General features: G+C 37.1%; 1 protein-coding gene across 1 annotated transcript; it reads left to right on the top strand.

The window, feature by feature from the left end:
* On the top strand, window positions 1–21,742 carry LOC113729211 (uncharacterized). Its single transcript, XM_072077738.1, has 3 exons — window positions 1–1,404; window positions 1,520–1,720; window positions 21,434–21,742. The coding sequence occupies exons 1-3, from the start codon at window positions 1–3 to the stop codon at window positions 21,740–21,742; spliced, it is 1,914 nt and encodes a 637-aa protein (XP_071933839.1).
* Window positions 21,743–23,648: the final 1,906 nt, after the last annotated feature.

Below are 23,648 nucleotides of genomic sequence, written 5' to 3'. Positions count from 1 at the left end.
ATGAGCGCATTTCCGAAATCATCTGATAGATCAGCCACGGTACCCCCAATAGACGCTGCAAATCTGGGAATTCAGTTGAGCGAGATGTTAAACAAATTCAGTGAATTGAGTGAAGAAATGGCAACCCAAAGGCGCATGATTGACCAACTGGTTGCTAGCAGTGGCGGTATCCAACACAACCCCATGTCTATCAATCAACCTGAAATAGAACACCAAACACCTCTTCTGCCCCATACCCAAGTTACCTTTGTACCATCCTTGACAAACGTACCCGAAGAGACTTTCACTTACCCCGCTTCTAGTTTTCCATCTACTTACCCCCATAACATCCAAGTCAACTCGGCCAGTATTCAAATGCCTCAGAATTGTCCAGACTCTCAAATACCTCATCATACCACCACTGAGCCTTTCATGTTGGATGTTGCCCAAGGGAAGGTGGAAATGGGTGAATCCTTCGCCCCAATAGACAAAAATCTGTTGAAAAGATTGGATAAATTTGATGAATTCATGAGAAAAAATCAAAGATTGAGCAAGGTTGGAGGATTGGGTTATGATGAGTTATGTCTTTTCCCAGACATGCAATGGCCTTTGGGTTTTAAAATGCCCAAATTTAGTAAGTATGATGGAACCGGTAACCCCAAGACGCATTTAAGACTATTTGCAAATAAGTTGGGAAAACCAATCCATGATGAAAATTTGCCAATACGTTTATTCCCCGAGAGCTTGGAAGGCGATGCCCTGGATTGGTATTCCAATTTAAAGCCGGAGGAGATGAGAACTTGGTTGGACTTGTCCACAGCATTCGTAAGGCAATATGAATACAACTGTGAGCTGGCGCCAACGAGAACCACACTTGAGAGTACTAAAAGGGAACCATCTAAAAATCATAAGACATATGCCAAACGATGGCGAAGATTGGCGGCCAAGGTGGAACCTCCAATGACAGAAGAGGAAATTGTCCGTACATTTATTAAAGCCCAGGATCCACCGTACTTTGAGGAGATTTTTCGCATGACTGGATGCTCATTTGCGGCCATTGTTAACAAATTGGAAGAATTTGATGAGTTAGTGAAGGCCGGAAAAATTGTTAATGTGTCAACATTAAAGATGCAACTGGAAGCTCTGCAAGGCCAGAATAACAGTGGGAAGGAGTCCCAATTTAAGGAAAAAGAAGGGGAAACTGCTTTTGTGTGGGATCAGGGCCCCTTGACCAGACCTAGATTTTCGAACCGCCTCACTTATTCATCACCCTACCCATATTACCCAAACTCCCGTCCTATCTACCATACTACCATTAACCATCCTCGACCTCGACCAAACTATCCAAATGTACCCACACCACCCTTTCAAATTTCTCAACCCAATCTTCAAACTCGACCTCGTTCTCCTTATAATCCAAGACCTGTTCAGCCAAAACAACCGAACTTGTCCTCTAAACAGAAAAATCCGAAAACCAAACCCATATCGAACTTTCACCAACCTGGGTCGATCTATCGATCAATTATACGAGCAACTCAAGGCTGCTGGTAAAATTGGCATGGTGCCTCCTCAAACCTACTCTAGGGGCAAGCCTGCTGGCTATGATCCTCAGGCCATTTGTGCACATCATTCTGGAAATCCTGGCCACTCTACCAGAAATTGTCAGGCACTAAGGCATAAGATCCAAGACATGATTGACGCTGGGGACATAATTTTAAAGAAAAATGGGAGTCAGGAACAAGTACGAATATGAATCCCTTTTCCGAACACAAGGACACCACTTTTGAGGCATTTATCCCCAGTAGGGAAAGTTGAGAATCCTGGAAGGATTAGAATTAGTGAGATTCCTCCCTCTTGAAGGGAATTTTTGATAAATTTGGGGGGTTGTCTTTGGTTAAAATCCATGAAAATCATTCATACATGTGTTTTTTTTTTAACCATGTTTTTGTAAATAGTTTTCAATCAAGTGACTTTTGAAGACACATCTTGTTTAACAAGTAACATGCTATTAAGTTTGATCTTTATTTTGAAATGCAATAAAATGTACAGTTTTATATATACTGTGCTATTTACACATTCTTTTCAAAGGCTGCCAAAGTTTTTTAGTTGAGGGAAGAAGAAAGTTCCCAGCTTTATATGTTTTCCTGAAAGTTTTTTGTTGTTGTTGCAGAAGCTTGTTCATTCGTAGCTTTGCATGCATTTTTGCATGGAAAATGTTCAAGAAATTATACTTTAACCCCTTAATTGATGTCTAACGCTACTATGGCCTATAAAATTGGAAAAACTAATCGATTTGGTCCCTCTAACATGTTACTTCTTTCTTTAACATGACTTAATGTAGACTTTGGATTGATTTTAGTGAATTTGTGTGATGTTTTAAAGGTTTAATATTTGTTAATAGGTTTATGATTTTTGATTTGGTTTTTTAGTAGAATTTTGGATAATTTGTTGTTTAAATATAATGAATAGGTTTCAACTCCTCTGTTATTCTTGGTTTTGATGATCACAAAGGACTTTGAAATGTTTATCTAACTCTCTTCAAATATAAGTGTTTTTTGCCTATCAAAGAATCAGGTACGAATATGTCAAGAAATGAAAATCAACCAAAAGAAGAAGCAAAAATAGGACACTCATGTCGGACGTCCTAAGGAATTGGTCGGACGTCCGAAAGGATGAAGATCATTAAGAAGAAGATTCTGTCGGACGCTCGTGAGAAAGCATCGGACGTCCGGATGGATCGGACGTACTCCTCGGACGCACATCGAACGTGTCGGACGTCCTAAAAATTCCACAAAATGTTGATGACTCTCTGCCAAGACTCTGTCTGACGCTCGTAAGGAAGCATCGGACGTCCTGAAGGATCGGACGCATGCTTCGGACGCACATCAATCTCATCGGACGTCCTAAAAATTCCACGAAGATTTGATAACTCTCTGGACGACGTTCGGACACAGAAGCTCGGACGATAAAATACCATCGGACGTCCGAACAACAACTTGACTGATTTTCGGACGATGGGATCGGACGATGACTAAGACGTCGGACGTCCGACAGCTCCAACGGCTAGCTGACTCTTCATCTGCCTTCTATCCGTTGGAAGTATTAATGAAGCCCATTTTTGGCTCCCTTTAAATACAAACGATTCTGATTCAGAAGAGGACTTTTGCACACTTTGTTTACAAGATCTCAAGAGATATTTTAGCTAGAAAATAGTCTCCAAAGCTAGATTTGTTCTCCAAGTGGTGTGAATTTCTTGTGAGCTTTTCTCTTGTGGTTGAAAGTTTCATTAGTGTAGCTTTGTTGAGGGTTATCTGAGTGATTGTAAAACTTCTTAGCTTGACTAAGTGAGGCTTAGGGCAAGGAGGAAGTGCTCCCTCCATTGTACATCTAGTTGATCATCTTTCATCAAAGAGAAGTTGCTCAACCTAGTGATTGGTCTTCAAGTTTGAGGAAAGCTTGGTAGACAATCGGTTTGATATTCTATCTTATTCTTTTTGTTTAATAAAACTCTCATTGCTTATCTATACTTGTTTTTCGAATCAATATTGCTCTCTTCTTCTAATCTATTTGATTGATCATTATTAGAAAAGAAGGTAAATTTTATTAAGCAAAAATTGCATAAATTTGATTAAGATTTTAATCAACCTAATTCACCCCCCTCTTAGGTTGTCTTTGGGCCTTACAATTGGTATCAGAGCTTGGTCTCCTAGAGATTAAGCTCTAACGGCTTGGAGTAAAGATGACAACCAGTCATGCTATGTTTGTTGAGGGGCAATCTGTTACTAGGCCTCCCATGTTCAGTAGCTCCAATTATGTTAGCTGGAAAGAAAGGATGATTATCTTTTTGCAATCTATTGATATTGAGCTATGGTTTATTGTGAGTGAAGGACCGCATGAAACTAACTTTCTTGATGCAGATACAGGGTTGCTTCGGCCAAAAAGAAGAGCTGAAATGAATGCTCAAGATATGACTAATCTCACATTGAATGCCAAAGCCATGAATGTTCTGTATAGTGCCTTAGATTCAAATGAATCAACTAGAGTAAAAGGCTGTAAATCGGCCAAAGAAATGTGGGATAAGCTAAGAGAAATCCATGAGGGTGGTGACAATGTGAGAGAACAGAAAAAGGCTATCTTGGTCACAAAGTATGAATCATTTAAAATTGAACCTCTTGAGGATATTGACAAAATGTATTGCAGGTTCAATGACTTGATCAAAGATCTCGAGGTGTTGGGCAAAGAGTACACCTTGGGAGAGAAGAACAGGAAAATTCTCAATGCATTGGGCAAAGAATGGGAAAATAAAGTGACTGCAATAGAGGAGGCTAAGGATTTAAATTCTGTGCCTATTGAATCTCTCATTAACTCACTAACCTCTTATGAGTTGAAACTGAAATCTAAAGTGCAGGAGGAAGAGGATGCTAGAGCAAAGAGAAATATTGCTCTGAAGACTACTCAAAGTGAAGATGATCCAGCTCACTTGGATGATGAAGACTCGGATGGTGATGATAATGATCTTGCTCTCATCACAAGAGGCTTCAAGAGAATCTTGAATAAAAGGAAGTTTAGAAAGGGAGGACCTAGCAATCAATTTCAAAATTATTCATCAAATGCAAGGAACAAAGGAAAACAAGAATTCAACAAGAAGCTAGTGGACAAATGCTATGAATGTGGACAGCCTGGACACTATGCAAACGAATGCCCCATGAAGAAAATGAAAGATGGGAAAGCTGATCGAAAGCCAAGATTCAACAACTTCCAGATTACTTGGAATGAATGCAACTCTGAAGGGGAAGTTGAAGAAGAGGAAGAATCAGCTCAAATGGCCTTCATGGCTATTGGAGATAATGAGGTAACTTCCATACACTCTCAATCTGAAAGTGATGATGAAGAAGATGATGATCTTGAATCCTTTGTTGAAAAACTGCATAATGCCTTGAAGGAATCTTATGATAAAAACAAGCAGCTAAAATAGAAAATTACTTTTCTCATTCATGAAAATACAAGTCTTCTTCAACAAAATAACCAACTAAAGACTGACAATGATTGTCTTGTAAGAGCCGGATTTAATGTTCAAAATGAGCTTGATAGAAAGACAAATATTTGTAGAATGCTGAAGGAAAGACATGGTGATTTGAAAAAAAGAATAGACAACTTGGATGACACTTTGAAAGCAAGAAAACAAGATTTTCTCAAAAAGAACATGTCATCTACCTTTCTTACTGCTCATCAAAGAACATTAGCACGCAACAAAAATGCACATGGTTTCACTACATATAGAAGAAATGGATTGAGATATGTCAAACCAGTACATGTTAAGGACTCTTCCATTATGTGTGATTTTTGTTGTCAAAAAGGGCATTTGAAAGGAGATTGCTATGTGAAAAGAAATCTGAACAGAGGGATGAAATGCATGTGGTTAGTGAGATACAATGCTAACTATTGTGGACCCAAAAATTAAAAAGGGTACCAAACATTTTCTCTTTTCAGGAAAAAGGCTCAAACAAGTCCAAATGGTTTATTGATAGCGGCTGCTCAAGGCATATGACCGGTGATCCCTCTTTGTTCATAAAGCTAAAATCAAAATCAAGTGGAAATGTGACATTCGGTGATGATGTGAAAGCTAAGACAATTGGAATAGGTGATGTTGGTAAGGATGATGAAACTTTTGTTCATAATGTGCTCTTAGTTGATAATTTAGGTTATAACTTGCTTAGTGTTAGTCAATTGTGTGATAAAGACCTGAATGTGTTGTTTAAAAAGCATGAATGCATTGTGCTTGATTCCAAATATAATGTTGTGTTCAAAGGTAAGAGGTTTAACGACATATATATTGTGGTTCTTGATAAAATTGATTCTTCTAGCTTCAAATGTCTTAAAGCTTCAAATGAAGATCCTTGGTTGTGGCATAGGAGGCTTTGTCATTTTAACATGGATTTACTAAAGGAAATTTCGAAAAAGGAGCTGGTTAGAGGCTTGCCAAAAATCTGTTTTGAAAAGGATAAAATTTGTGATGCTTGTCAATTTGAAAAGCAAACAAAAGTTTCTTTTAAACCAAAGAAGTGTGTTTCAACTTCTAAACCTTTAGAACTCTTGCATCTTGACTTATTTGGTCCTACTCAAATCACTAGCTTGGGAGGTAAGAAATACTGCTTTGTGATTGTGGATGATTATTCTAGATATACTTGGGTGATATTTCTTGCTCATAAGGATGATGCCTTCAAGAATTTTACTTCATTGTTTGCTAAAGTGCAAAATCTGCTTGGCTTAAAAATTGTTAGGATTAGAAGTGATAATGGAACGGAATTCAAGTATTGTGGTTTTCCAGATTTCTGTGATCATAATGGCATAACACATGACTTTTCAATTGCTAGAACTCCACAACAAAATGGTGTTGTAGAAAGGAAAAATAGGACACTACAAGAGGCTGCTAGAACTATGTTGAGTGAATGTAGTTTGCCAAAATACCTTTGGGCTGAAGCGGTAAACACTGCATGTTATGTGATGAACAGAATCCTTTTGAGACCCATCTTGAATAAGACTTCTTATGAACTGATTTTTGATAAAAAACCTACGGTTGGATATTTCAAAGTCTTTGGTTGTAAATGTTTTATTTTAAATTTAAAGGAACATCTTGGTAAGTTTGAGAAAAAATCTGATGAAGGAATATTTTTGGGTTATTGTGAGAACAAAAGAGGATATAGAGTCTTTAATAGAAGGACTCTTGTGATAGAAGAAGCCATTCACATAACATTTGATGAAAATAATGATGATAATTCCAAAAGGTCGTGTGAGGATGATGATGTAGGTGTTCGTGAAGGAATGGAAAAGCTGAAAATTGGTGATGAAGGAATTTCTAAACCAGCAGCAATGGAAATGATGGATGAAGCTCATAATGATCAAGAAAAGGGTGATGAAGATGAGAATGATGATTCAGTCAAAGACCTTCCCAATGCTTGGAAATTCAGCCAAAATCATCCAAGAGAGCTTATAATTGGTGATCCATCCGAAAAGGTAAAGACTCGTTCTTCATCTAGAATATTGATAGACAATTTTGCTTTAGTTTCTCTTTTTGAACCCAAAAATATCAATGATGCTTTAAAGGATGATAACTGGATTTTGGCTATGCAAGAGGAACTTAACCAATTTGAGAGAAATAAGGTTTGGACACTTGTTGATAGACCTCAAAATCAACCTATCATTGGCACAAAGTGGATATTTAGAAATAAATTGGATGATAAAGGTGTTGTTATAAGGAATAAAGCCAGATTAGTTGCTAAAGGATATGCACAAGAAGAAGGAATTGATTTTGATGAAACATTTGCTCCCGTAGCAAGATTAGAATCTATTAGAATGCTTCTTGCTTTTGCTTGTTTCAAAGGTTTCAAATTGTTTCAAATGGATGTTAAAAGTGCCTTTTTAAATGGTTTTATTGATCAAGAAGTATATGTGGATCAACCTCCCGGTTTTGAAAATACAAAATTTCCAAGTCATGTGTTTAAACTATCTAAAGCATTATATGGTTTAAAACAGGCTCCAAGAGCTTGGTATGAAAGATTAAGTGGTTTCTTGATTGAAAATGGTTTCAAAAGAGGTTTTGTGGACACCACACTGTTTACTAAGCAAGTGTTAAATGACCTTCTTATTGTGCAAATATATGTTGATGATATTATTTTTGGTGCTACTAATGAGTATCTATGCAAGGATTTTTCCACCACTATGCAAAGTGAATTTGAAATGAGTATGATGGGAGAATTAAATTTCTTCCTTGGACTTCAAATACATCAAGCCCTTGAGGGAATTTTTATAAATCAAGCAAAATATACCAAGGAATTGCTGAAAAAGTTTGGCATGGAAGACTCAAAGCAAGTTGGAACTCCAATGTGCACTTCTACAAAACTTGACAAAGATGAAGAAGGTAATCATGTGGATGAAAAGCACTATAGAGGTATGATCGGAAGCTTACTCTATTTAACCGCAAGTAGACCTGATATTATGTTTGCTGTTTGCTTGTGTGCTAGATTTCAATCTTGTCCAAAAGAATCACATTTAAATGCTGTTAAAAGAATTTTTAGGTATTTGAAAGGTACATTAGACTATGGTGTTTGGTATGATAGATCTTGTGAATTTTCTTTATATGGATATTCGGATGCGGATTTTGGTGGTTGTCGTGTGGACAGAAAAAGTACTAGTGGAACTTGTCACTTTCTTAGTAATTGCTTAGTTTCTTGGTTTAGCAAAAAGCAAAATGCAATATCTTTGTCTACAACCGAAGCGGAATATATTGCCGCTAATGCATGTTGTGCTCAACTTTTATGGATGAAGCATACCTTGAATGATTTTGGATTGTTATATGACTGCATACCTATATTCTGTGATAATACTAGTGCTATTAATTTGACCAAAAATCCAATTCAACATTCTAGGACAAAGCATATAGATATAAAGCATCACTTTATTCGAGATCTTGTTCAAAAAGGTGAAATTTGTGTAAATTATGTTTGTTCTAAATATCAATTTGCTGATATTTTTACCAAAGCTTTGCCATTAGATCAGTTCATTCATCTAAGATCAAAATTGGGAATAATCGAAAAATCATCTTAAAATTTCTCAAAGTCTTCGGACGTCCGAAAGAAGATGAACGGACGTCCGATAATGTTCTTCAGCTATTTTTTCCAGAAAACACCTGTTCGGACGAAGATGTCGGACGCACGACTTCGTTCGGCCGTCCGACAGTGCAACGGTACACTTTTTAAAGTAACTTTCTTTCTCATTTGCTTCAAACTCTTCTTCTTCTATTTCCTCTCGGACGAGAACTCTCTCATCTCTCACTCTCAAATTCATACCATTCTGAAGCTTTCATTCCCAAATTGACTCAACCAAAACTTTTCCTGATCGATTGCGACTCGTTTCTCCTGATCATTTCACCGAATCGCATAACATTTCGTAAAGTCCCAAATTTCCCTCAAAACCCTACTTTCTCATAACCGCTCTGTCAAATCTTGTTCAAGGTCTTTTTGTCCCATAATTTCTGTGCGATTCACTTCCCTACTACTGTGTGCATCATTTGCATCCTTTATTCCACACATTTCACACAATGGTGAATCTAAGAGGAGGAAAGGTTACTGCCGGACGCAAGCATCCACTCAGGGATGAGGATGAGGATCTTCCTACGGTCAAACGTTCATCCAAACGCTTCAAGAGAGGTGCCGTAAAGGGTCAAATGTCGCGGCCTACTCCACAACCCACCTCTCAGCCTGAATCTGGACAGGGAACCTCTTCTCAACCGCCTCCAAAATCAGCCACACTCCCTACATTCTTTGATGATGCTGCAAAAGACAAACACTCCTGGATATCCCAGAAAGGTGTCATCCCTCAACGAACTGTAAACTCGTCTGAATTTCGCCACATAGGTTTAGAATCCATTCTGAGTCTATTTGCTTTCCAGAAATGGTCACATCTCGTTTCTATGCCCAATGTTTATTACCCTGAAATGCTGTATCAATTCTTTGCTAATCTTAGGAAAGGCACTGATCAGACTGAGATTATGTCCAGGGTTAATGGGGTAGACTTAGTCTTTGATTCTGAAATTGTGAATGATATTTTAAAAACTACTATTGAACCTGGATGCAAGGACAAAATTGCAAATTTCTTTTCCTATGAAGAGCACCCTACTGCTGATAATCATTTTGATGGGGCTAAAATGTTAACTTATTTTAAAAGAAGTTTTTCCTCCCCTGCTGATGCTAAACTGAATGATCTTGCTCCTGTGAATCTAATTGCCTTTTCAATCATTTCAAACCTGCTTGTACCCACTGATGACCATAGAACTGATGCAAACAAAATGGAGTTGTATCTCTTTTACTGTTTTCGAGAAAAAATTCGTATTAATTTTGGTTTTGTCATGTGCAAGTTTTTACTTCGCTATGCCACTGATTCTCGCAGAAAATTATTTTATGGAAAGTTTCTTCAAAAGATTTTTGAGTTTTACAAAGTTCCAATTCTAGGTGTTTGTCCCAAAGAAGCATCTTCTTATGCCTTTACCAAAGGATATTTTGAAAGGAAAAATCTTGTTTTTAAAGATAATCTGTGGGCTTATAAGGGGGCATCATCTAGTGAACAGAGGTCTAAGAATGCACATGATCCTTCATCTGTTTCACTCACTCCCATTCATCCCAAGAAGTCTGCCACTAAAGCAGCTTCCTCCTCCAATGATGAAGTGATTGAGTTCCTTCGTGAACTCAAACAGCATGTTCTTCTTCTAGAACATGGTCTAATGCTCACCATGTCCTCTGAGAAACAAACAGCCTTCCTAGACAAAAAGAACCTTCTTTTTCCCCCACCTGTGGTTGAGGAAGTTTCCCATGACAAAGAACCACACCCCACTGATCCAAGCTCATCAATTCCAGACCCTGGTTCATCAACTCCTGTGACTCCTCATGGCCCTTCCACATCAGATAAAGGCAAGGCACCAGTTGAAGAGGCTGCTGCAGATGATGAAGAAACTGAAGAGGAGGACCTCTCCCAATATCAGCTCTCTCGAAGAACACCTGGATCCACATAGTTCACCATTTAGGACATTTGCATTTTGTTTGTCTATTTCATGTGTTTGTGGTGTTCAACAATGGATATGTAGATGAATTCAACATTTGGTTATGATTATGTTTATGTTTCTTTTGGTACTGTTTAAGTATTTTGAATGATGATTGTGTGGATGTAATGAATTTTGTGGATGATTGTGTGGATGTTCAAGTATTTTTGAATGATGTTTGTGGATGAGATGGATGTGATTGATTGCCCTTTTGTGATGACAAAAAGGGGGAGAGGACTGGATTGATTGATGATTGATGATTAATTGATTGATGATTTGATTAAATTTGGATTGGTGGTAAAATGTTGGATGTTGGCTGCTTAATTGTCATATTTTGGATAATTGTTTAATTCGGTTGGGCAGCCAAGTGAGGGGGAGTTTTTCAAAAATTTTTTTTATTCACTAAGTAAGGGGGAGTTCTTGTCTATTGAGAGAGGGGGAGTTTTTATTGCAATCATCAAATCTCATTTCAAACCTTTGTTTTGTCATCATCAAAAAGGGGGAGAATGTTATTCTTGGTTTTGATGATCACAAAGGACTTTGAAATGTTTATCTAACTCTCTTCAAATATAAGTGTTTTTTGCCTATCAAAGAATCAGGTACGAATATGTCAAAAAATGAAAATCAACCAAAAGAAGAAGCAAAAACAGGACACTCATGTCGGACGTCCTAAGGAATTGGTCGGACGTCCGAAAGGATGAAGATCATTAAGAAGAAGATTCTGTCGGACGCTCGTGAGGAAGCATCGGACGTCCGGATGGATCGGACGTACACCTCGGACGCACATCGAACGTGTCGGACGTCCTAAAAATTCCACAAAATGTTGATGACTCTCTGCCAAGACTCTGTCGGACGCTCGTAAGGAAGCATCGGACGTCCTGAAGGATCGGACGCATGCTTCGGACGCACATCAATCTCATCGGATGTCCTAAAAATTCCACGAAGATTTGATAACTCTCTGGACGACGTTCGGACACAGAAGCTCGGACGATAAAATACCATCGGACGTCCGAACAACAACTTGACTGATTTTCGGACGATGGGATCGGACGATGACTAAGACGTCGGACGTCCGACAGCTCCAACGGCTAGCTGACTCTTCATCTGCCTTCTATCCGTTGGAAGTATTTATGAAGCCCATTTTTGGCTCCCTTTAAATACAAACGATTCTGATTCAGAAGAGGACTTTTGCACACTTTGTTTACAAGATCTCAAGAGATATTTTAGCTAGAAAATAGTCTCCAAAGCTAGATTTGTTCTCCAAGTGGTGTGAATTTCTTGTGAGCTTTTCTCTTGTGGTTGAAAGTTTCATTAGTGTAGCTTTGTTGAGGGTTATCTGAGTGATTGTAAAACTTCTTAGCTTGACTAAGTGAGGCTTAGGGCAAGGAGGAAGTGCTCCCTCCATTGTACATCTAGTTGATCATCTTTCATCAAAGAGAAGTTGCTCAACCTAGTGATTGGTCTTCAAGTTTGAGGAAAGCTTGGTAGACAATCGGTTTGATATTCTATCTTATTCTTTTTGTTTAATAAAACTCTCATTGCTTATCTATACTTGTTTTTCGAATCAATATTGCTCTCTTCTTCTAATCTACTTGATTGATCATTATTAGAAAAGAAGGTAAATTTTATTAAGCAAAAATTGCATAAATTTGATTAAGATTTTAATCAACCTAATTCACCCCCCCTCTTAGGTTGTCTTTGGGCCTTACATCCTCTTTTGTAAAGTCTAGCATTTGATTTTGGTAGATTCCATTTTGAGTCACTAATTTTAGTACCTCATCTTAGAAATTATTAATTATTTTAATTAGGTTCTTTTTCGCTCTAATTTCTTGCATATAGATGATTTCTTTTATAAAATACGTGAAGTGATTTCATTTTGTGTTTAATTTTCATTTCATGTTTAATTTTCATTTGTGTGTTTAATTTTCGTTTCATATAATTAATTGTTAATTAAAATGATACCTTGACCCCTTTTTATTATTTTGGAGGGTAAATAAGTAACTCGTCCCATTAGAACATCAACTCAAGGGAGGTACACTCTACCCCTTATTTTCTAATTTATTTGACCTTATGTGTCCCTATGTGACTTTATGTGCTTAATTGCATGCCTTTTGAATGTGTTCATTTTATTTATTTATTTATTTGTTTTAATTTTTGTATATTTATTTAAATTTAATTTGTAATTATTTGGGAAGGCAATTAAATGCCACAATTGTAATAGTTAGGTATTTATTTTATTTTCCCTTTTAGATTGTAGTAGGCCCCCCTCAAATGTAATAGTTTGGGCTTATTTGCTTTGTGTGATTTACATGCTTATGTGCTATGTGTTACCGCTTTCTTAGGGCCTTGCATCTAGATATCATGATTATGTGTTTATGTGATATTATGTGTTTACATTCTTTTATTATATTTCACATGATTAGTTAGTTATGTTTAATGTGTGACGTTATCACATTAGTCCAACGCTAGTTGTGATTCATTTCTCGATACCACACTAGTCCAATACTAGTTGCGGTTCCTTTGTTCGACTTCTCACTAGTCCAACGTTAGTGAGAAAATAGAAATATGGGCTAGTCCAATGCTAGACCCTTAGGAGCCCTTCGAGCGTTAGATCATGATTGTGTGATAAACTCACTTCATCTCATGCATATTTTACTTTCTAGGGTCTTTTATCATTTTTTGCATGTTCCCCTTATACACACATCCCTTATCCCACATTCCCCTTATGTATATCCCCTATCCCATATTCCCTCCTATCCCCTATTTTTATATTTTCCTTTATATAATCCTATGCATGAGACATGACATTAGATTTGCATTTCATATAGGGAAAATTAGAGATAGGTTAGTACATTTGCTTGATAGATTAGGAAAGTACCCCTTGAGTATGGGATATGGACGAGTTTGGCTTTCTACCCTTAGCACGCTCATATTTCCTCTGTTAAAGGGAAAATTGAGTCACGAACATTAGTCCCCCGTACCCGACATGATGCATTCCTTTAGGACATGTATATTTGTATCATTATGATTATTTTTATTATTTTTCTTTTCTTTTCTTAGAGTCTCATATTTTTACGTTATTCGTGACTTCTTCGAAGAGTCTTTATTGGGCGTCACAATTAATGTGATTGGTACCAAGTAAGGTTTGAAGATACATTTCAACCTCCCGACACCCTCCTAGGTCCAGGGTTTGCATTCATATAGTATATCCAAATGTGATAAATCTTTAGGTTAAAATAAGAAAATCTTTGGCTAAATCACGCAACTAGCCTTGGCTAGGTCGAAAGGGTGCCTCGGATTTTTATCCTTGCCTTCCCTTTCTTCAAATGTGACTCCCGAACACTTTCTCTGATTTTCGTAAACTTAGGAGTCGTTTAAAAAGGGTTTTCCATAATTTTATCTGAAAATTCTTTTTAGATGACTTGGTACACCTTAATTCTATACCAAGTGGCAACTCCGATTTTTGTTCAAAAGCCCTTTTTAAACTAAAATTTGGGCCCAAATCGTCGCACTTTCAAACCCCATTTAGGCCCTTTTTCTTTATTTATTCTTTACAAATCAAAAATCATTTATTTAAAATTGAATTAAAAATTTATTTTTCTTATAAAAAAAATGGGGCGCGACAGTTGATTCACTACGAGAGTAGGTTTCGCATACATTAGGAAATTATGCCATAACTAACGAAGATAATAACATTCAATTAACCGATAATTTCATTTGCAAAAGTACTTCAAAATTTCATACCTCTAGGAGCTTTCTATTGTTATTTTTATTGCTTTCATCTCATATTTATAGTGTAGATTTAATTTGTTGCACTTATGATAGTCTAAATAAGAAACAAGTTTGAAAACCATCAGTAATTAACAATCTTTTTTGTGGGTTCGACCCTTAATACTTTATATTCAATCACGACTCGTATACTTGTGAAAAATCACGTGTGGTGTGAGGACTCATACTTTTATTCTTAATTTCACTTATTTTAAAATTATTTGCGTTGGTGTTATTTAATTTTATCATTTTAGCATGAATTTTACTTAAATTGTATTTTTACCGTTTACGTGTCAAAATTTTTCAAAAGTCGCACCGGCATGACTAATTGGGGATTTGGAGAATTTATCTTGGACTAGTAAGAATGAGTATTAGTGGTGTAAGAGAAACTACCATGGAAGATTAGTATTTGAGTGTAGCAAACAAGAAGGAAACTAGTAGTGCATGGCACTATTCGAGCTACTATTCCTAGTTGACCTTTTACCCACCAAAAAGCTAGCTTTCTTCTCACCTTCACATCACAATTCAAGCTTCATCTTTTCTCCTTTTTCTCTCTCATTTGGCCGAACTTCCAAGCTCCAAAAGAAGAGGAGAAAAACTCCAACTTCATCCACAAAACTTGCTCCAAGAATTCATACAAAACCCTCAACCTTTTGGAAGTTGATCTAGCTAGAAGAAAGCTCTTACCTTGTGGTAATTTCTTGGTGGTTTGGTGATGCAAATCTTGGCTCTAACTAGGGTTCAAGAAGCTTTGGAGAGGTAACAAGTTTCACTTCCCTTGATCTTTAGTTTTATGCAAGAGTTAGTAGTGGTTTTTGGTTGTTATGCAAGGGTATTTGAAACTCTAACCAAAGCTAAGCTAGATGACTTGAGGAAATCTTTGTTTTCCTGATTTACTCTTAGGTAGTGGCCTTGAGATGGACTTTTAGGTAGTGGACTTGAGGATTCTTACTTGTTTGGTTGTTATTTTGTGATTTCTAACTTGATTTTTGGCTTGAAAGTTGGAGAGAAAAATGTGAAGAGGATGAGAGGAGATGTTGTCCGAATTTTACTGATTTATTTCCCTTGGTTAAATTTCAAAATTTGTTGCTAAAACTACTGCAAAAATGCTTTTATATGTTGGATTGTATGTGTAAAAATTATTTCTCAAAAATCATTTCATTTGAGTGGGTGAAAGATAGGCTAAAGAGAGAAGAAACCAAATCTGGAATTTTAATCAGGGAAGTCTGCTTGTCCACACTTAATAGAATATAAATTTTTGTTCAGGAGTCAAAATCAAGTGTCGTTTACAGAATTTGAAACCAGACTCCGAGAGCTTTCAACGGTATAAAATTTTCCCTACTAATTCGTTTTTTGTGAGTCGTAGTGAACCAGCAAAGTGGACTGATTTGCTCTTACTGTTTACCCGTGAGACTTGTACAGCTGCATCTTGTAGCTCATTTTCACTCCTCTTGTGAAATGAATTTGAACACAATTTTTTTTGATGATTTTTAGTACTTTGAATGTAGTTTTCAACACCGTAAACCACACTAAATTTGGCCTTGTGTAGCCCTAGTTATGCCTTGATTTCCAAACTGTGTTGATGCTCTAAGGCTGGAAATCCGTGGATCAGGTTTCAAAAACTAGTTTTCGTAAAACTGTTGTAACTTGGTGTAGCGAATTCCAAATTTTATTCTGCTTATTGTGGTTGAAACTAGACATGAAGTTCTTTAAGTGTTATGAATTTCAGAGGCTAATTCGGTTCCTATGAATTTTGCTAAAATTTCAAATTTCACTGAAAAATAGAGACTGTTTTGCCCTGTTTTAATGAAGCAGCAAGTTGGAGCTGATATTTGAATGATTTCTGATTTGAATCTGGAAAAAATGTCTTCTAAAGAGTTTTATTACATTGAATCTAGTTTCCAACAGTGTAAAGTTTCCAATTTTTGGACTTACGAAACTCAAGATGTGATTTTTCAAGTATTGTCTCACAATGTTGGAATTTTCTAGTTTCAAAAAAATGCCCTTCTTAAGAACTTCCAACTTTCCTTTGAGATTGTTAATCCATTTTAAGTTTGATTTCATGGATGGATACAAGGTTTCTTGTAACTTTAGACCTTCATTTTGATTTAAGCCTCTCTTGATACGTTTCCTTGGTTGCCTAAACAAATGAATTTTCTCTCTTGTATGCTAAGCGACTTAGTGTATACGTGAGTGATGGATTAAGGGGAAAAATTGGTCTAAAAGTGGTTTGCATTTAGTGATGGCTGGTTGATATTTCCTTAGGTGTTCAAGAAGGTTTCGAAAGGAATCCCAGTGCGGACAATTAAAGGACTTACTTGCTCGCTTGCTTTTGGATTTGGTGAGTGTCAAGTGCATGACTTGTTGCATAATACTTGGATCGCTTCTTGTTGATTATGTGAATTACTTGTCGAGACGAATGTGTACTTTATCTCACTCGTCCTCTGTTGCTTGACTTGATAATTGACTTGTTCATACTTGACAATTATACTTGTGCTTGTGCTTGACTTGGCGCCGATTTGAGAGCAATCTCATCGACTTATACTTGAACTTGTGGGCCCCAAAATCCAATGGTTAGCCATTCAACTAAAGTCGGCAAGGGCTTGGTTGAGGAGTTTGGTGAACCTTGGGCTCGTGTACTTGACTTGTTTGGATATACTCGAATAATATCACATCTTGTTTGACGTGCGGGCTCGGCAGGGGGTGTAACGGTGGACGGAAAAATTGGGGTTCTACGGACTTGTTACTTGCTCGGTTGACGGAGTGTCAACACTTGAAAATTGTGTGACGAACCCACTTCTCCTAAGGGCGAATCCTAGGGTATCGGCGGGCCACCTGCCTAACTCTCGCGAGGGCTCAATACGAATCAATTTTAAACTTAAGGGTATCTAACCAATAATAAAAGTCAATATCAAGAAAGGAAAAGTCGCTTCCTTAACTAAATATTCAAATCTTACATCACGAAATTTCCAAAAGTACATCAAATCCCCAAAAATATACAACCACCATAAGTCGACTAATCAATTACATCCAAAACTCTAATCAAAAGGTAATCAAGTCAGTTTCCCCAAAAATTCTTTTCATTCCGAGCTCCTGTTAAGAAAAACAAACTAATGGGGTGAGTTAACGCTTAGTGAGGCCAAGAAAATCATGCAAGCATGTAATAGAGCAAGTAGAAGAGAGCATGAAAGAAAATCGAGACAATAATAGTAAAGCTAGAAGTTTCAAGTAATTAACATTTCAAGTAGGAAAAGTAAGCAGAAACAATTAAGGATACTGGAGCTCTCAGGAGCTAAATCCACGCAGTTTGGTCAAGGTCTTGATCCAAATATCTCACGTTGACTCTCCATCAACCGAGCAAGTACCAAACCCGTCGACTCCACTTTCACCAAATTCCGTCCACCGTTACACCTCCTAACCGGGCCGAACGTCAAAGGTTTTGATATTACTCGAGTATATCGTGGCAATACTACGCGAGTATACCAAACAAGATCTCAAAAGATCAAGTTTATGATTTCTCATGGTTCACCAAACTCCTTGATCAAGCCCATGCCGGCTCGATTCACAAAGTTAGCTAATGAGTTTGGGTGTCCCCTACGAGTACACGTATAAGTCGATGAGATAGCTCTCCAATCGACATCTAGTCAAACACAAGTAAAATTTCAAGTATGAGCAAGTCAATTATCTAATCAAGTAAAAGAGAACAAGTGCGATAAAGTACACACTCGTCTCGACAAGTCCAATTCACATATTCAACTAGAAGTATTTCAAGTATTATGCAACAAGTCATGCACTTGACACTCACCAAGTCAAAAGTAAGTGAGCAAATAAAGTCTTTAGTTGTCCGCTCCGAGATTCCCTTCAAAATCCTCTTGAGCGCCTGAAGAAATAGTGATCAACCATCACTCACATATACTCACAACCACTTATCATTCAAGGAAGAAAGTGCACTCGCTTAAAACTTAAGACAATGGCTTACAAGAGCTTTAAATCCCTCGAAAATCGAGATTCAAAAATGAGAATTTAAAGTCACAAGGGAAACTTGTATCATCTATGAAATCAAGTTTAAAACGGTCTATCAATATCTAAAGGGAGTTGGGTGTTCTTTAAAAGTTCATCTCTTAAGGAATCCGGAATTTTCAGCTTTGCGCGACCATACTTGGAAAATCAGATCTTGAGTTTGGTAAGTCCAAAAATGGAAATCTTTATACCTTAGAAACTAGATTCAAATTACTAAAACTTCCCTAAAAACACTTTTCCAAGATTCTAACCAGAAACCATTCGAATTTCAGCTCAAAGTTGCTGTTCATGAAGACAGGACATAACCAGTCTTGGTTTTTCAGCAATGTTTGAAAATTCGGTAAAATTCACAAAAAGTGAATCAGCCTCTGAAATTTATAATACAGCAAGAGTTCCAAATCAAGTTTCAAACACAATAATCAGAATTAAATTTGGAGTTTTGAGCAACAAGATATAATAGTTTGAAATCAGGGGATTTCCAGTCACCAAACTTCAACATAGTTTTGAAATCAGACCATATCTAACTCTACACAAGTCCAAATTGAGAATGGTTTATGGAGTTAGAAAATAGATTCAAAATGCTACAATTCATCAGAAAACATCATTTTTAAAATCCTTTCACAAGTGAGATAAAATCGAGCCACAAGATGCAGCTTCCCAGTTGCTCTCGGATAGACAGGCAAAACAGGTCAGTCCACTTTGCCGATTCGCTATGGTTTACTCAAAGCGAACTAGCAGGGAATTCTTATACCGTTTGAAAACTCTAAATGTCTAGTTTCGAATGCCCAAATGACACTCAATTTTGACTTTTGTACAAAGAGTTATGTTCAGACAAAGTACCCCTGTCCACTGTCCTGGTGACCATTTTCCAGATTTCTTCCTTTCACCAAAACTCAAGTTTTGTGTAGCCAATTGAAATGATTTTCGAAAAACACTTTCTACACACATAATACAACATATATCAATCAGTTTAGCAGCCAAATAATCAACAAAAATTTGAAATCCAAGCAAGGCAACCAAACAGAAATTTCAGCCAGCACCTCTCTTGGTTTTCTTCCAACTTTCACTCCACTACCAAGACAATATCAAGTTATAATTCACATAAATAACAACAATCAAGAAATATCCTCAAGTTAGCTACCTCATAGGTCACCTCAAGGCCACTAGCTTAGAATATAAAGCAAGATAAAAGTTTCCTCAAGTCCACTAGTCTAGAATCTTGATTAGGGCTTCAAACCCATGAAATCCATCCACTAAACTTTGTATAAATTGAAAGATTAAAAGAGGTGAAGGGGTTAATTTCCAAAGCAACTAAACCCTAGTTGGTAGTGAGAGTTTCCTTCAATATTTCACCAAGCAACATCTCAAGCTTTCACCTTTCTTCTAGTTGGAGCAAAAACCCATGGAATTGTGAGTTGGATGACGAAGAACAAGCAAGATTGGAGTGTAAGAGATGAAGTTTTCTTTCCCCCATTTTGTTTCCCTTGCTCGGCCGAAAAGAGAGAGAGGTGAAGGAGTGTTTGTGGTTTTGAAATTTGTGGAAGAAAGGTGTTGGACAAGCTAACTTAAAGTTGCAAAAAGTCAACTCTTAATAGTAGCTAAATAGTGTATTGTACTTCTCTCTTGTTTGGTACACTTATACACTAATCCTCTAAGGTAATTCCTCTAACACTACAATTACTCATACTTATTAGTCTAAAATTAATTCTCCATGATCATTGCACTCTTGGACTAAACATTGCCTTGAAAAACGTGTGTTCCCTATTCCGTACTAAACGAGCTGTAGAAAAATTAAATTTACTAGTGAGACATTTTAAAAATATAAATGAGGCATTGTTCCATGTAAATGGATTTAAAATGGTTGAAATAAATTATTCGGAGTAAACGGTTGAATAAATAATTAAATAAGCCAATAAAATAAGATAAAAGTAAGCAAAATTCGGGTCTTCACATCCTTTTTTCGTCCTCGAAATTCACACATGGGATAACATCATACCCCTTAATAGCTAGGTTTATCAAATCAATCAACAACTTATACTCTCCAACCCATATTTCACAATTTCTATTACCCAATTAGCAATTAAACTTTGATCCCCGATAGGCATTTCAACTTCCAAGTCATAGGGTAATTTAATTGGCCTCACGTCTATCCCACTCTTGAATGTAGGGTTTGCAAAAGTGTGTGTCGTACCATGGTCTCTTGGAACCTTAGCTAAGCAAATTCCACCAGTGTCAAGTACTTACTCCAACTTTCTCCAAAATCCAAAATACATGATCTCAACATGTCCTCAAGGGTCTGAATTATCCTCTCTGACTGTCCATCAGTCTGTGGGTGGTAGGTAGTGCTAAAACTAAATTTAGTTCCTAGCATTTCTTGCATCTTCTGCCAGAACCGAGAAACAAACCGAGGGTCTCGGTTAGATACAATACTTATTGGTATCCCATGTACCCTTATAATCTCGTCCAAATGTAGCTTAGCTAGCTTCTCTAGTAGGTACTTCATATTAATCGGCAGAAAATGAGCAGATTTGGTCAATCTATCTACTATCACCCAAACGGTATCGTGACCTCTTTCAACAAGTGTAATTTTTTGATCATCAATCCTGTTACTTGCACTTGATGAATTAAAGTATCGGCTACCACATTAGATTTTGGAGAAGCTGATTTTGATTGTATTTTGGTTTAATTACGGATATAAATAAATTAATCGACTTTTGGTGGTTGTATTTTGGAAAAATTTGATGTAACTTTTGACAATATTATGATGTCGACTTGAATGACTATTGAAGGAAGCGACTTTTCTTTATATTAATTTTCTTATTAGTTGATTAGTTCTAAATTATAATCTTGACATGTATCGAATCCTAGCGAGAGCTAGGCAAGTGGCCCGCCGAAACTCTAGGGTTCACCCTAAGGAGAAGTGGGGTCGTCACAGGTGGTATCAGAACCTATGTTTGAATTAGTTGGACAATTAGGAGTCCTGATCTTGTAAAAAGCATACGTGATAGTATGAAGCATTGGGATCTAGTTTATTGAGTATATTTGAGTTGTCTAAACTTTTAATTGTAATTGTAGGTCATGGAAGGAAATGGTGGAAATGAGCCATCTTCGAGACGTCTTCCAGTGATCCGTTATCGAAAGAGGTCCGGGGGCGCTCTTTGGATGTGGAATCCAGTTCGTCGAACTAGGCCTTCATGTGATTGTTGGAGGACTTACTTGTACCCTGACAACGTGGTGCTAGTATTATACGATGAGTGTAGGCAGTTATCAAATGCGAATGGAATAGTCCAAGAGGATAATCGAGAACTGAGAGGGCTGTTGACGCCCAGACTGCTAGGATTCATGAACTGGAGACGGATGTACTTGAGGAGCGAAACAGAGTAGAGGCTCTTTGTAAGTAGTTTCAAGAGACTAATCATCGGCTTACTAGGGTAGTACAAGAAGTAAGGGATCGAACTGAGGGAATATTGGCTGAATGTGTGACCTTGGTTGAACAAGTAGTAGATGGCAAGGTATTTGACGGGTGACAGGAGAATGCAACTCCTAGTGCTGAAGATAAAGATGACCCTACTGAAGTAGTTGAAACTTCTGGATCTGCCAATCACTAAACTAGTAGTTTATTCTACTTTAGCAGTTTTTGTCCAGAATAGTTGGGGTGGTGCTTGTTCTAAGGCTATTGTATTTTGTGTAACTATGCCACTTATCTTTTGAAGCACTTGAACGTTACTTATGATGTGTTTGACTTTGTTGTTCTATGACTTTTAATCTATGCTATGGGATGTGCATATTTGCAATTATTTTTGTGTCTTACCTATTTATTTTTCGTCTTGCATATTTAGAGTGTCACTTTAAACTTCACTTATGCATATTTATCTTACGTCTATGCCTTTAGAAAATACTAAAATTATGGACGGTCTAAGAAGTGGAAGGGGTCGAAGGCGTGGGTTTAGGTAAACCCAAACTCAAGGGAATGACCAGGGATCGGCAATTGGACTGAACCAAGAGCAAAGGAACAAAGGGGATAACCAAGTAGCTACCGCTATTAATTGTATGACTGATATTTTAGAACGGTTAGCTTATCGTCAGAGTCCAAGACCTGTTAACCAACCTGGGGTTCAGGAGAGAGGAGAGGATAGAGTTTTTGAACGATTCTTAAAGTTTGTCCCGCCTAAATTTCTTGGAGGGCCTGACCCAGAAGTAGCAGAGAATTGGTTGGAGAGAATGACTAATATCTTTACCGCCTTAGACTATACTGAGGAGAGGCGAGTGAACTTCGCTAGCTTCTAATTTGAGGGCGCGTCACGTGCTTGGTGGAACGTGATTAGGAAAAAATGGAAAAGAGCACTGACTCCTTGGATTTGGAAAAATTTTGTGAGAGAATTTAATGAGAAGTATCTCCCGCCCATGATTCAAGAAAAGAGGGAGGAGGATTTCATAAAATTGAGACAGGGGACTTCTAGTGTGGTTGACTATGAAGAGCGATTTACTAAAATTTTTAAATTTGCTTCGGAGTTAGTGGCCATTGAAAGAAAAACGATAAGACGATTCGTACAAGGACTAAATGTTAAGATTCAAGAGGGGTTAGCGGCAGCCCAAATTTCTACTTTTACAGAGAGTTTAGAAAAAGCACAGCGGGTTGAGAGTGTAAAGGTGCAAGTTAGGAATTTTCGTGCACAGAAGAGAGGAGTTTCTAGTAACCTTCTTGGACAAGTGAATAAGAGTGCTCCACCTCCTAAAATGGGAAGAGGAACAGGAGTGTCGCGCCCCATTTTTGAAAATAAAATAAAAATGAGTTTGATTTGATTTTTGATTTATTTTAACAGAAAAATGAATTTTTGATTCAAAAAGAAAATAAGTAAAGAAAAATGGGTCTAAATGGAACTTTGAAAATGCGACAGTTTTGACCCAAAATAAAGTTTAAAAAGGGTTTTAAATAAAAACAGGAATCGCTACTTGATATTGAGTTAAGGTGTACCAAGTCAGCTAAAAAATGAATTTTAAATAAAAAGTAGAGAAAACCCTTTTTAAATGACTCCGAATCTACGAAAATCAGATAAAAGTGTTCGGGAGTCACATTTGAAGAAAGGGAAGGCAAGGATAAAATCCAAAGCACCCTTTCAATCTAGCCAAAGTTAGTTGTGTGATTTAGTCAAAGATTTTCTTATTTTAACCTAAAAATTTATCACATTTGGATGTACTATATGAATGCAAACCCTAGACCTAATGTATCGGGGTCAACATGTCTCTTCGAATTTTAGTTGGTGCCAATCGCATTAATTACGATGCCAAA

This window comes from Coffea arabica, chromosome 2e, assembly GCF_036785885.1.
Source record: "Coffea arabica cultivar ET-39 chromosome 2e, Coffea Arabica ET-39 HiFi, whole genome shotgun sequence".
NCBI classification, from domain to species: Eukaryota; Viridiplantae; Streptophyta; class Magnoliopsida; order Gentianales; family Rubiaceae; genus Coffea; species Coffea arabica.
The sequence above is the reverse complement of the archived record's forward strand: the minus strand, read 5'-3'. Positions and strand labels throughout refer to the sequence as shown.